At 39.3% G+C, this 14,811-nt stretch overlaps 1 protein-coding gene across 1 annotated transcript in view; it reads left to right on the top strand.

Annotated features, from left to right (window-relative positions):
- The window catches only part of LOC140244927 (lysosomal-trafficking regulator-like), a 100,078-nt gene that overhangs the window by 77,551 nt on the left and 7,716 nt on the right, over positions 1-14,811 (top strand). Inside the window, exons 33-43 of the mRNA XM_072324571.1 lie at positions 1,570-1,694; positions 2,049-2,297; positions 2,805-2,934; positions 9,366-9,518; positions 9,843-10,154; positions 10,725-10,887; positions 11,393-11,533; positions 12,246-12,463; positions 13,122-13,361; positions 13,993-14,182; positions 14,589-14,725. Of these exons, the coding sequence (XP_072180672.1) occupies positions 1,570-1,694; positions 2,049-2,297; positions 2,805-2,934; positions 9,366-9,518; positions 9,843-10,154; positions 10,725-10,887; positions 11,393-11,533; positions 12,246-12,463; positions 13,122-13,361; positions 13,993-14,182; positions 14,589-14,725 (2,058 nt within the window). The remainder of the gene's footprint in view (positions 1-1,569; positions 1,695-2,048; positions 2,298-2,804; positions 2,935-9,365; positions 9,519-9,842; positions 10,155-10,724; positions 10,888-11,392; positions 11,534-12,245; positions 12,464-13,121; positions 13,362-13,992; positions 14,183-14,588; positions 14,726-14,811) is intronic.

Here is a 14,811-nt window from a genome sequence, read left to right as displayed (position 1 = left end):
TCAAGGGTTAGGCCCCACAAAGGTCACATCCACATCTCGCTGCCATGGTCTGCCTTAAAAGCGAATATTGACATATTGCAATATAATTCCAAAAAAAGAAAAGACAAGACAAGAAAGAAAAGAAAAGAAAAACATGCAAAAGCATGAAACAGAATGGAAAGAATACATGAAGTAATGAGGATGTTCTGTTTCATTCATTTCTAAATGATTTTGAAAATCAATTTTAATGTTGAGGACTGGTCAGTCAGCTGATACAGTACATACATATACAATCTACATAATACTCTAATTAGAACCTTTTCGTAGCTGGAATGTGTAACACAGGAAATGATTAATCTGTGGATTTTTTTTCATTTAATAAAATTTACCAAGTGTCAAGAGACTTATTTAATAGCACAGGATATGAGGGATGTTGTTCCTACAGCACGGCATGTGGTTTTAATGGGGAATATCATTAATTTCACTGTTGCGTGAAAAATATCCTCTTTACAACCCTGCTCAATTTGAGTCAATATGTGACCGTGCACCACAAAACGAACAAAAAGTCGCACCCCTTGATTTTATGTGGGGACTCAAAAAAGCTGAAAAGGGACAACCAAGTCAATATTGGGTTTTTCATATTTTCTGGAAGAGCTACCCTTCTTCTACATTATCATAAAATGAATGGGAAAGTGCATTTTTAGCAGTTTTTCTACTTTTTGTAGAGTAGTGAGATCAGGTATGTCTTAAACTCAGAGGTCTCTTTCCATTCTAAACCCATTTCACACTCTTCACTTTCAAGTCTAGTAACTTTTGACAGGATAATGCTACTACTTTGAAAGTTGCCATTAATCATGAACAGAATAATTTCAGCTTAATCTGATAATCTCTTCATTGTTATTGCTCCGGGGGTTTGCACCCTGTTTTTTGCCCCATTCATCGCACAGCCAGCACGGTCTGGTGAAGATTAAGCCCTTGAATAGACACTGTACTTCAAAGCCTCTTTTCTAGGTTCACACTTTTCCAGAGTGTGTGCTTTCTTTCCAGTATTCAATTAGGTTAGGAGAGTCCATTCCAATTGAGCTATACATCATTTTAAAGCTCAGAGTCTGCTCTATCAGAATCTGTCCTTAACTAAAAATCCATGTCTGGTGACTTTTTGTTAGTTTTGTGGTGCAGGGTCACATATTATGTTTATACAATGTACACTCCTCAAGAAAAAAAAAAGGAACACATGTTTTTTCAAGGTTATTAATTTTCTTTCAATATCTTTCATATCTGCAGGATGTATCTTCAACAGTCCATAAAATGTTCACAAGAATATCAAATAAACTTTTGAAAGGGCTCTTTACAATATTATGTGGTCATATGTGTATCTAGTCCATATTAACTGACCGCAGAATGCAAACAAGTTTTCCTGAGAGTTGGCTCCATAGATTGGGACTAACAGAGAGAGTCCATCCATTCAAGTTTGTATCAGGAACTTTCTTAAGGTGTTTATTAGTGGCATTGTAACATAACATTTCAGTCCCTGTAAAGTAAATTTTGTGGTTAGTAATTTCAGCATAAGTTCAACATGCTTTGTCACAGATGGTGGCCAGCTACCAGAATAATGTGAGGAGGGAATTCCTGAAGCACATCAAGCATTGCATGTCTTCGGCGCTGGACGTCCGCACAGCCTGGCAAGACCTCATAGAGCAGCTCACTCACGAAAGGCAAGTCGTGTTCCACAGGCAGCCACATAGGTAGAATTATAGATAACGTCTACAGCTGCTTAAAAATGGTTTCTGATCTTGCTCTACAAGCTTCAGAGAAACTAGTCTAAAAGCAAGTATAACTCCCCCAGAGTTTGAATTTCCAGCTCTCTTGCTCATGGTTTTTATTCTGTCATTCAAAACATAGCGACCATACTGTACATATGGTGTTAATTCAGACACATAAACTGTGTACTAGATACCATTGCAACTTACTAAGAGCAATTAGATGGTAATATGTTCTGCAAAGGGCAACCAAAACACAAAGAAACCAGGCAAACAAACACAAATTTCTTGTGATCCTTCCACACCCAGGGCTGTTTGGCTGGACCCAGAGACCTACCCCACCAGCTGGAAGCTAGACTCCACCGAGGGACCAGGGAGGGTGAGAAAGAGACTCAAGCGATGCCATCTCCTCATCCCAGAAAAGTTCTTCCTCCCAAAGGAGAAGTCTCGTCATGCCAAGCCCTGCGCCAGACCCCTGGGCTACCTCCTTGGCAACAACTCTCAGTCTCAGAGCTCCTCTGAGCTCAAGAAGAGACTCCAGAAGAATGAGGAGATCAGGTGAGACACCTGTTTCTATTTTCCTGGACCTACTGCCATTTGAGCAGCAGAAGGGCTTAACTCATTTGATTTATAAGGATGTTCATTCCTTTTAGATTGTAGATAAAAACAGATTCATACGATTAGGAGGATTCCTGTGATACAGTGGACTCCTGTTATAACAAAGTCCTTGAGACTGGCAATTTTCTTTCATTTTATCAAAATTTTGTTAAAACCAAACAAATAAATAATAAAACACATAGAATGGATATTTTTGCAGCCTAAATTTTTGTCTTGTTATAACCGTAATTCGTTATAACCATGTTCGTTATAATGAGGGTGCACTGCATTATTTTTTTTTAAAGAAGTTGGAAAGTGTGAAGTGGTGCAGAGGTTGAATAAGAAGTATACTATGCCAACAAGTCTTGTGTTTGTAGAAAGTGAGTGCTTCACCTTTTTCAGTTGAGTGTCAAAGGTGAAAGGTGGGAATTTTAATCTATGCAAATCATCTTCCTTGACATCATGCAGACATTCAACCAACTGCAAGTATGTCACGCCAGCTAAAGAGACTATTGGAGAGCTATTGCTTGGAAAGTATAGCATGTTCTTTGTGGGTGAGAAGCCAGTAAGAAGCTCTGCAAGTTCTCGTAATGCCAAGGTAAGTTGAGATCAGCCTTATATTTCTTTTTCACTTCAGTATCACTTCAATCAAATTTAGTGCTGGTATTACCTTTTGCAGCATTAGTTACTGCAAGATGTTTGTAGCCTCATTGGGCAACCTGTAGAAAATGTAACCTTGTACCACTTTACTTTTAGGGTGAAAATTGCCCCCATACCAAAATAACATAATTAAGGCAAATCTTATGTAAACATGCAGTGTGGTAAGGACACAGATACATGTATTTGTTCACATGATGATTTTCAATATTCTGACCATATCCATCTCGTCAAAATTTTTAAAATGACTACCTTCCCCCCCGGAAGTAGTAGGAAAACTCCATCGTAAATTTATTCCAGAGTTTAAACAAAAATATGGTCGCACTCCTGTTTGTTACACTACTTTAGTATTACTCTTGATCTAACTACAGTTGAACCTCTCGTATCCGGACAAGTCGGGACCGGGGCTCATCCGGATAAGGGATTTGGCCGGATACGGGAGACTCAATGCTTTATATATGTGTGGCGCTCCGACAAAATGAGTCATAAGTCGCACGGAGAGTTTTCCCGTAATGAGCTGCAAATGAAGAGGAAGCACTACTCGGGTCGAAATTTTTTTATGACGGATTTTGATTCCTTTATGTTTTATCTGTTTGTACAGAAAATTTCAGCGTGTGAAAATGAGTACAAGTGTCCCAAATCACCGTTTTTCTGAGACAATTTTTTTCGGTTACATTTTTTTCGAACGCTCGCCTTTGCGTTGCGTTTCGCACCTATTGTTCTTGCCAGATCGAGACTCCGCCTCCGTTGCTAGGGTGTATGCTAATGAGGCATTGCTCTTGACCCCTTTGAAGACAAAACAAAGCATGGTGCGCGCGGCGGCGTCGGCGGCCAAGCGGCGAGGGCTATAGAATTACGCAATAATAGTGAGCTGACCAAGGCTATTGATTGCATGACCAGCGAGTTTCGTTTGATACATGCACTCCATTTCAATGAGTGGTGATTGACATGATGCACAAATCGCACTGAAAAAAATAATTCCAACGAACGATCACGCAAAATTTATGATACTTTATCTATGAGCTAATACAATGATCACATATCGAACTCGAAACCTTTTTTATGCGTGTGTGTACTTTTACAACGGTTATTAATTGGCCTCATTAATGAATTTGTTCAAATAATCATAACTTTCGTTCCCTGGTATGTGACTTGCTGTTTAAAGTTCATCTCTGGAGATATAGTAGGGCCTAAGTTGTCAATTATTCTCGTTTTTATAAAATCGACAATTTGTGTGATAATTCGCCAAATGTATGTAATGCGTACTATTATTTCCCTGGTTAATGAAACTTATTGCCTTATTACTTATGATGGTTTGGGCCGTGACGGCATGGAGAGAAATCGGAAGACAAACATTATTAATGCCCAGATAGCTCGTGTTCCCTTTGGAGGATATTCTGACTCTAGTCATCTGTGTATTTTTTTAGAAGTAGGACCTATTTGAGAAAGGGACAGAAAGCTGTGTCGCTACTCAAAAGTGTGCTTCTTCATTTTGTTTTGTTTTTTAATCAGAATGTTTGTAATGATAGCTGTTTGCCGTGTATTGCGTGTAGCTGACATGTGAGAGGTCAAGTCTGCAAAGAATTGGGTTGGCTAACAGCTTTGCCAAGTAGCAGCACTAATTGCCCATTGAATTGCGTATTCTGAGGAATTTCGAATGAAAGAACTCGGACGGCAATGTTCACGCCTTGTATCCGAGTAAACCCCGCATCAACGAAGCCTTAAACAATGAAAGGTAAACTTCCTGCTATCAAGGGGTGGATAATCACGCAACCAGTATTCTTTCTTCGCCATTGATAGCAGAATCAATGACGGAATGAAGCAACAGTGTTGGAGGATCGGCATTATGTCTGCTAATTTGTAAAGGAATTTTTCAGTCTCCTTTTGTGTTCAGAACCACAGTCAGTGACGCTAACTTACTCTATCTCCTACAAGCTATCGTTACCATCTTAAAACGTGAATTTTATGAAAGGCTAAAAGTGATCACGGAATCAGTTCTTCCGCGTGACACATGCAGGCTTTTATAATAGCATACCAAGCTTAAATCGTTTACCTGTATAGAAAGGGCGGGGATACACACTTATCGCAATCATCCGGATTTGAGAGTGATACACTCTACTACTTTTCTTCATCTTTCCCCCGACAAAGACCATGGTAATTCAAAACAAACAATCAAACAAACAAGCAGTTGATTTATATCAGAACGTAGAGATTTTGTTGTGCTTCATGTATGTATAGGTCATCTCTTGATGTATAGTATATAGTTATAGGCATTTGTTGTCGTTTTTACAGCGTTTCCTAATAAATGCCTATAGCGAAAACCCAACAAAACTTCTATCAAGGAGGGAAGGGAACTTAAATTTAAATATCACATAGTTTACAGAAATCAGACATGTAAATAAGGCAATCATATACATCCGCACGGCCGATTGTAATCTCTTACTTTGATTATCAAACATGATCGCCTGCATTTACATGCTTTTTTCTAATTTCTTGAACTTTGCCTCATTTTCTCTCTTTTTTTTAAACAATTGCTCGAAACATTTAAAAATCGTAACACAGTCTGCTATCCCACAACATAATATTCCATTTGATTTGTCACTTATTGTTGGTCGGGTGACGCCAAATGTTGGAATCTCGAGCGATGATACACCGCATTTTGTTTGTTGGTTTTCGTCTCATCGCTCAAAAGAATTTTGACTACGATTACAAGACATAACTGATGGTTTACAGAAGTGATCATCAATTCAGTAAGGATTAGTCAAGTCATGAATTCACTTTACCCATCATGACTGTCTAATCAAACTACGACATTGTTTGGGTAACCGCGCCTTTTTATTCTCATAGTTCAAACTAATTCTTGACATAATCAAAACAAATAATTCTTTATTAAATTTCTCAAAATACTCAATAGACGGCCTAAGTCAAAACTTTCTACAAAGATTGCCTATACGGCAATCTTTACTAGCCTAAACAAGTTTTCTAGAGCTATCAGTTCCCCCTATGACAATGACTTCGATCGCGTTTTGAACTTGTATCGAACTACTTTCAAAACAGCTATTACCTTTGTAGTTCGATTAATAAACCAGTCTTTTGAATTCATAACCAACATTCGTAATCGTAACAATACAGTAACATAGTACTGCATGTCAATAAAAGTTGGAAAATGTAAATGCTATAATAGTAGCGCAAAAAAAAAATGAGTAACGATTATCTTCATACATTCTAATTCCTAGTGATGTCGCTACGAAAATGACACATGGTTTGGTTCAAGCAAATAAAAGTAAAAAGGAATGGGATATACTTCTAATGATAGTACCACGCCGTACAATGCATTTCACTGTATTTTGTAACATTTGGTTACGTTTCTGTGCGCTTTACGTATACGGAAAATAAAAGGCAGATTGGTGCTATTAACATGCTAACACGCAACGCATTCAAAATGTTTTTTGAAATACACCGTATACAATATAATGTTTTAGTATACGGTTTGAAACTTTGAATTTGCGAGTCCTTTATGAAATTATGAGCAGGGTTATTACATTATCAAGCAAAAATTAAAGTATTTAGGGATTCGTATTTGCGCAGGAGACTAACAGTGCTATATATGGCGATCGTTCGCAACAGAGACAACCCTCTTCAATAGATATACAATGTAATTCTGTTTTCATGAATTGAAAGAGAAACGAAAAGAAGTCAACTTTTTAACTTCATTTAGCTTTCTCACCAATTGAACTTGATTTGATCTGCCATGCATGATATCGCTGTGTGCTCTATTAATTATATTAAATCATTTAATCGGCGTGCTTGTTTTTTATGCAGAATATCACAGGTAAGTTTAATTCATTGAAGTTCATAATGTTTGTACATATGGCGTGTTCGTTTTTTTCTATTTTCATTTTTATAATATATCACGTGTCCATTATCTGATTCTGACCACGAAAATATGGCGACTGTTTAAATGCGGAGCAAGTACTGGAAAACTGTAATGTCTCCTGCCAGTATAGACAAACTAATTTCTAGTCTATCCCCGCTTAAAATTGAAATGAAATTGAACAAAAAACAAAAAACAAAACGAAGTTCGACTTTCAGTAGATTTCAACCGTTTTGTATAGTGCCTGATTCATGTAATGGACACAATTCTTTAGCACATAAAGCAATCACACAACTTTCGTGAATAGATGTGTCTTAATGATTGCATCTCATGGAAGAAAACTCGTCTCCTTGCCTGAATTTTAGCTTCTTCCTGTTCAAGCTCGCGTGAAAGAAATAGTTGAACATCAATCGCAATCATTAAGAGAGGCACATCCTTAGAAATAAGCACAGGAGTACTGAGACACACTACGAAATAAAAACGGGCCTTTTATCGCTATTGACAACGCATGACACTGAAATGCTTTTTTTTTCCTTGGGGGAGGGGGGTAATACAATTGATTATTCTGAAGGTTCGTTAATTACACAATGAAATATGGTTTGCTATTAGCTTAGGTTCGTTAACAAGAAAATTAAATGCGGTTCCTTTCCGGTAGTTCCTTTACCCGAAAGTAATCAAGAAATCATTTTTTTTTTCTGATAAGGTTTGTGAATACAAAACGAAGTGAAGAAGGCCTAAGTATTAATTCCGAATATTTTTCAGTATTATTATTTATGATCCACTTCTCAAACGCAGAAAGATTGTAACTGCACATGTGATGTAAAAAAAAATAATTCCGCTTAAGCTACAAGTTAATTGTTTTTTATATGCTATGCTATTAGAAAAGTGACTGAGAATCATTGTAAACCCAACGTGAAGCTGTCAAGCCTACATCAACCTTTGCTTCTGATACGTATAATATGTGCAGCATTGGCAAGCGTGATAAGCGATAATTACTGTGCACGCAACGCCTATAAAGGAAATGTGCCTTTAATATGGCGGGAATTCATAATGTTACGGCTGTATACAGCTGCAGCAGAAAAGACGCGAAAGCAGTTTTTGATGCTCTGCAACATTACGACCATGTGCGTAATTTGAGGGTTTTAAGTACACGCAAAGAACACGATCTCAAAAGACGACTATCGTTAATCAACTTCATTGACTTCTTCTACCGATGCTGTCTTTTGAACCCCCGCCTAGAATAGGTTCTCAGGTTCTATTTAATAGGTATTGGTACTTGCTAAACGCATCCTGTTTAGTTTCCATTGACAACAACATGGGAGGAGAATGGAAGCGATGAACGCCCTCGCTAAAAGACGCTTCTCGTAAGACGCATTGCCTGCCCACCTACAATAGGTTCTCAGGTTCTATTTAGGTATTGGTACTTGCTAAACGCATCCTCTTTAGTTTCCATTGACAACAACATGGGAGGAGAATGGAAGCGATCAACGCCCTCGCTAAAAGACGCTTCTCGTAAGACGCATTGCGTGCCTTCTTTTCTTTCTACTGTTTCCTATTGTTTGTGAGTTAAAAATTGCGGCAAACCACAACGCAGCCGACACACAACGCGTACCGACTCATTCATGCGGCGGCGGCGGCACGGACACAAACGCGCAGAAGTTTACATTCGGGCTGCCGTATTGGTCAGAATCGTTAATGATAGACCTGTCCTGCGATTGGTTGATTATCTTACATACCCAAGCTATCGCCTTATACGGTAGTGCGTGCGATGGAGCGTAAACGCCGTCGCTAAGCAGGACAGTTGTATTGTTTCGTCCCGTGAAAGAAACAGGTTGTGAGCATGAACATAGCCTGAACTTTGAGAGCGATTTTCTCCGTTATTTAGAAAATCTACTGACATAACAAACGTGGTTAATATTCGTTTTTATGATCTATAGGGATGTCGAAATGAGTTGTATTACATATCAGTGTAAAGCTTAGAGTCTGTAGAATTCACTTATAGGCATAACTACGATTTCATTTTTTGCGACTTTTGACTCATTCCGACGGAGCGCCACACATATGTACATATACATACACATGTACTGATGTAGCCCATTGTAGTACCACATGTAGTAATGTGTATACTGCAACCTTTTCATTGTTACATTTGGGGGTGTTTCGGGATGTTGAAATGTCTGAAGGTAAGCAATTTGGAAGGAAATTTGATGCAATGTATGTTAATCATATTGTAAGTAACATGTAATTCATGTGTGTTTGGGTAGGAGTTCTCAAGGAGTTGGGAATCCCTCTGTCTTCCCGTAATTATTTTAAAAAAGTCACGGCGAGATTGCGTCCGGATAATAGAGAGATCCGGATAAAGGGAGGCCGGATAATAGAGGTTCAACTGTACTCTCTTTTGTTGGTGACTTTATGTTATAAATGTTCAGCTCTCTTCACCGCTAGCTTCCATGTTCCTACATGCCGATCTCATGTTTTCAATGATTTTGGTTGTGTAGGAGATGCCAAGTGAGACTGATGTTGTCACCATCGGCTGGATTTATGACGAGGTGAAGGAGCTTCACAGACGATGGAACCAGCTGAGAGATGATGCCCTGGAGATTTTCCTCACCAACGGCAAAACTTTGCTTCTCAGCTTCAATTCCTCAGAGGTAGAGTGGTGGTTTTATCCTTCTACAGTCTTGTAATTGGGTATCTGCCTTTATTTTGTGACACCCCAGAAATGCAAAATGCAAACTTCACTGTTATTAACATTGGTTTTGTTGCCTTATTCATCTTTACTAAATGATTTCTCTCTGCGCTTAACTTAGATTCGACATAAATATGCTAATTTATGATGGATGTAATGGGAAGAGATTGAGAGCAAAACTATTGAGCAGCAATACCTTTGACCTTCAGTCCTTCAATATGAGTGATGCATCACTAATTGTTATCAGTGTGAGTGATCTGTGACATTTTGCTTAACCGATGTTCAGGAGCGCGACCAAGTCTACGGCCTGATCCACTCCCGTGACTTACCGAATCTCATCGAGGTGGACAGCGTCTTGGCAGTCACCCAGGCATGGCGGCTGGGCCAGATGACCAACTTTGACTACCTGACGCAGCTCAACAAGCTGGCCGGTCGCTCCTTCAACGACCTCATGCAGTACCCCGTCTTCCCCTTCATCCTGAGCAACTACAAAGATGAGAAGCTTGATCTGACGTCGCCGTCGTCGTACCGAGACCTCAATAAGCCTGTGGCTGTGCAGAACAAGAAGAAGGAGGATCGCTATCAGGAAAATTTCTTGGTAGGCACTTTCAGGGGAAATTTGATGCATTGGAAAAACTCTCCATATGAGTTTGTGTGATTTCAAAACCTAGTTCCTGAGTAGCATCCCCTTGTGAGTTGTGATGGGTCTCTGCAGTGATTCAAATTTGTGGCACAGCATGTTTTCAGATTACTACCATATATTTTGTTTGTGAGGACCTCTTTGCAAGATCTGGAGCAACTTGAAAATAAAATGTTATTTTCGTTGTGTTTTATAATCTATAGAAACCTGTTTGTGCAGATAGGAAATCAGTCTTTTCTTTGTGAAATAGTGAATTAAAGTTAAAAAGAGTGCAAATATTAATCAGGCACCCTCTCTGATGGAAGTGATCTGTTCTGGCATTGATATAGCATACATGTGCACACTGCCACATATAGCATCCATTAGGCGAAAATGTGTTTGAGAAAATAAATGAATGTTATCAAGCACAAATAATTGTGAAACAAACTTTTTTATGTCAAGAACCAAGAGGAATTTCAGTTTATCCTCACTCCCAGTGCATGGTGTGTTGAGATGTTCTCTGATGTTTTGTGATTCCCACTCCTCTAGGCTTTGAAGGAGGAACATGAGAAGAATCGGCAGGCTGGAGAAGAGTCCAGTACGCTGGTCATTGGTCCCTACCACTACGGTTCGCACTACTCAAACAGCGGCACTGTCCTGCAGTACCTGGTCAGACTGCCTCCATTCACCCGCATGTTTCTCGACTACCAAGGTAGGCTGGCCTTCTTGGTGGACAGAGTCTGCCACTAAGATTTCCTAGGAGGCTGTTCAAAGTACTTCATGTAACTGGAACTAAGAGTGAATTTAAACTATGTTACTATCTTGTCGGCAAGTTTTAGATTAAAGCTGCCTCATGAATTTCATGCTTTGTCTCTGGAATTTTTTTTTTACTAGTGAGTAAATTGGGAATGAGTTTATGCCCACATATTCGATTACAGAGTAGAATATGAACTGAACTCTTTAAAAGTATGTCTTTAGGATTTATGGATTAAATTCAGTGTAGGAGAAGGCAATAAGATCATACATGAGTTCAAAAATATGTACAGATTTGTTTCTGGTAACTGTGCTAAGTGCCACTAGATTCAGTTGAGGTTTTTGTGATGTCATAGTAGGAGGTTAGAATCTAAAATGTATTAAACATTTTCAGGTATGAAAACAAGAATTTTGTGATTTTTTAAAGCATACTAATTTTCACTGTCCTTGTTTTTCTCTTGCAGATAATCATTTTGATCTGCCCGACAGGACGTTCCATTCGGTGGAGACGTCTTGGTTCCTGTCTTCCTTCCAATCTGCTACTGATGTCAAAGAGTTAATCCCAGAGTTCTTCTTCCTGCCAGAATTCCTCAGAAATGGCGAAGGTAACGCCATCACAATAACAAAGTAACAACTAAGAAAGAAATGAAAAACAAACAAGAAATTGTGTTCTTGTATTAAAATGTCCCCTCCTTTTAGTAATTTGCTCTTTCTTTGTGTGTGTGAATGTTATTTTCTTGTTCTTACTGATTTTACCTACCCTGTATATTTGCCTATTTTGATCACTCATTGACATTGCAGTGGCAGTAAAAGTTTACAAATAATTCCCTTTGATTAGACACCAAACCATTTTGATACAGATTAACACCTTGGATGAAATTTGAAAAAATGTCTTGCGTTCAGATTAATCTTCTACGTACAATGTGTGCATGTGTAAAATATTTAAGATAGTCTCACAGATTTTAGAATCTTTCTTATATTTAATATGTAGTTAATCAATGATTGAAGGTAATAGGACATATATTACAGTCTATTGGAACAGGGGTGCATGACTGATATGAATAAGGAATTTGATGAGATGCCTGGAAAGTTCTTTTCACTGAACCTTGCACCTGCGCACTGGAATCTTTGTTGTTCTCTCATGCAAAGTCTTCATGACTTATGTTGGGTTCAAAGTCACTCTTTCCATCATGAAATTTGATCTGATAATCGAGGCGATTTTGTGATATCTGCACGTGGTGTCACATGCAGCTTTGTTAATCGAATCCCATAGTGGTATCACACAAGTTCTAATTATCTTATATCTATTTCCACCAGGCTACGACTTTGGGGTTCGTCAGTCAGGGGAGAGGGTAAATGATGTCACCCTCCCGCCGTGGGCCCGGGGCGATGCCCGCCTCTTCATCCTCATCCAGAGACAGGCCCTAGAGTCGGCCTTTGTCTCCCAGCACCTTCACAGCTGGGTGGATCTGGTGTTTGGGTTCAAGCAGCAGGGACAGGCTGCTGAGGAGGCCATCAATGTCTTTCATCCTGCAGTGAGTGGTTCTTGTTCCATCACCCATCATGGGTTGAGGGTGGAGGAAGTGTAGAATTCAGGAAGAGCTGGATCGGTTTATACCAGCAGTGTTTTATTTACTCAAATTTTTGCTTTGTGCATGAAGTCATGGACACCAAGTATTGAAAAAGAGATGATGTGTACATACTACTTTAGCCTTAGCAGAGTTAATCCCCTTCTCTTCTCCCCCTTTTTTTTTGTCTCCCCCCCCCCCCCATCTTTACTACAAGTTTGCTCAGTATGTTCATTTTAGGACATAGCACATTGCATCCTTTGAATTCAAATTTGAGAATATTTTTTGTATGTTTAAACAAGCAGACATGAAAAAAGCCACGTATGACAAAATGTGTGATAATGCAAGAAGTTATTGTAAAGTTTCAGATTTATGTTTTCCATATATATCTTTTGTATGTTTGTTTGTTTGTTTTTTCCATGAGGATGCAAAAACCATGAAGGTATAAACTGGTTATTCTGCTCTGGTACACACATACCATCATGTCATTGAAATGGAAATTTTTGTAGTGCCTGACTGATTCAAAGTTTAATTGAAAGAGACTTCCCCAGTTCAGAGTGTAGATTGTTTCATTGATTCATGTGTATGTCATTTGTGTACTTCTTAATTTCTTCTTTTTCTCCAGACATACTTTGGACTGGACACTCGGACCATCAAGGACCCGACCAAGCAGCGAGCGGTGGAGACCATGATCAAGACGTACGGTCAGACCCCCAAGCAGCTCTTCACCAGCCCCCACCCCCAGCGGTCCGAGTCTGACCCCATGATAGTGGACTCGGCCGGCCTGGGCAGTGTGGCCTTCCTGGCCCAGCTGACGGGGAAATCTACCTTCCTTCGGTCACAGGCTGACAAGAGCGCCTTCAGGGTTAGTAAAGCAGCCTGGTTTACAGGATGAACATCGGTGTTGCTGTTGCTCTGATGATGTAGTTACAATGATTACAGATGATTTTTTAGCTAATTAAGCACCTGAAGGTGGTAGATAAGCACCATCTGTAGGACGTCTTTGCTGTTTGTGACAAAATCTCCTGTGATACATGTATGCTATAGTAAATATGAGCAGAATTTTGTGAACAGAGTATGATAACAAAATTTACCAAAAGGGCAAAGTTGAATTAGATTTTTTATTTAACTTTGCACTCATCCAGCCTTTGTCAATCACGACATTCCTTTTTTTTTTAAAATGAATGCCACTTAATGTTACTGTAATTTTTCTCTTATACACACTATGGACAATTTAGCAAATCATATTTACCACAGCTAGTGTCTAGAGTAAAATATCTGTCATCAAAAGGCATTTATTCAATGATAGCTGTAAATCTTAATGGGTAATAGTAGTGGTGTAGCGTCACATTTTTCACTGTAAACCTATCTGGGAGGTGTAGTTCATTTAGGCAATCAAATGGAGACATTCTGAAAAAAAAGGGTACAGGTTACACTAGGTACATGTAGTCAATATATCCTCCTGATTGCCATTTCCTCTTTACTCTCACCACCAGGACCCCTTGTCCCACGTGAAGGGGATGAGATGGGGGGACTACCTGGGCTCGCCTGGGGCCAGTGAGCCCATGGTCAAGTGGCAGCAGGCCTTCATGACCCCGCCCACCCAGCTCATCCCCCTCCCCACGGGCAATGTCTGTGGGGTGGCCAAGAACCAGTGTCTACTTGTCATGTACAGCAAGGAAAGAGGTGAGCAGATCTCATCACTAGATGGCGCTCTTCATTTATCTGCTTTGTGCACGAAAACCATGTTTAAATAATTTATTCCTAAACCTACATCAAACCTTGTCGCTTAAAACTTTGTAATAACAGGAGATATCTTGTCATATTTATATGAATTCATAACACTAACATGTCAAGATGAACATGGCGATATATAGTGTTGAGGTGAATAAGAGAACTGCATGCTAAACTGCAAATATATTTTTCAAATAACATGTCAGTCACGGATGAATGTAAGTAGATCTTAAATGATATCAGTTAGGAATTGTTTACCAGTCGGTCATATTGTGTGTGAATGTGTAAATGTTTCCACAAGCTTGCCGTATTGATGCACACTTGTAAATGTTTGTTTAATGAATTTGTCCACCAACAGGAGTGAGCAGTATGTATGCAGTGGACATCAAGTGGTCAGGGTTTTTGACCTGGGGTCACCTGGACAGCATCTTGAGACTCAAGCACAAGGCCAAGACGCCTCCGGTCAACTTTTTGCAGTCGGACACTAATGACAAGGTCAGCAAAATTTGTTTTTTTTTTTTTTTTTTTTGTCAAGGAAAGACGTCATCAGCATTGAATCATTCCTGAGTGGTTGTGTCCCT

This window comes from Diadema setosum, chromosome 1, assembly GCF_964275005.1.
Source record: "Diadema setosum chromosome 1, eeDiaSeto1, whole genome shotgun sequence".
NCBI classification, from domain to species: domain Eukaryota; kingdom Metazoa; phylum Echinodermata; class Echinoidea; order Diadematoida; family Diadematidae; genus Diadema; species Diadema setosum.
The sequence above is the reverse complement of the archived record's forward strand: the minus strand, read 5'-3'. Positions and strand labels throughout refer to the sequence as shown.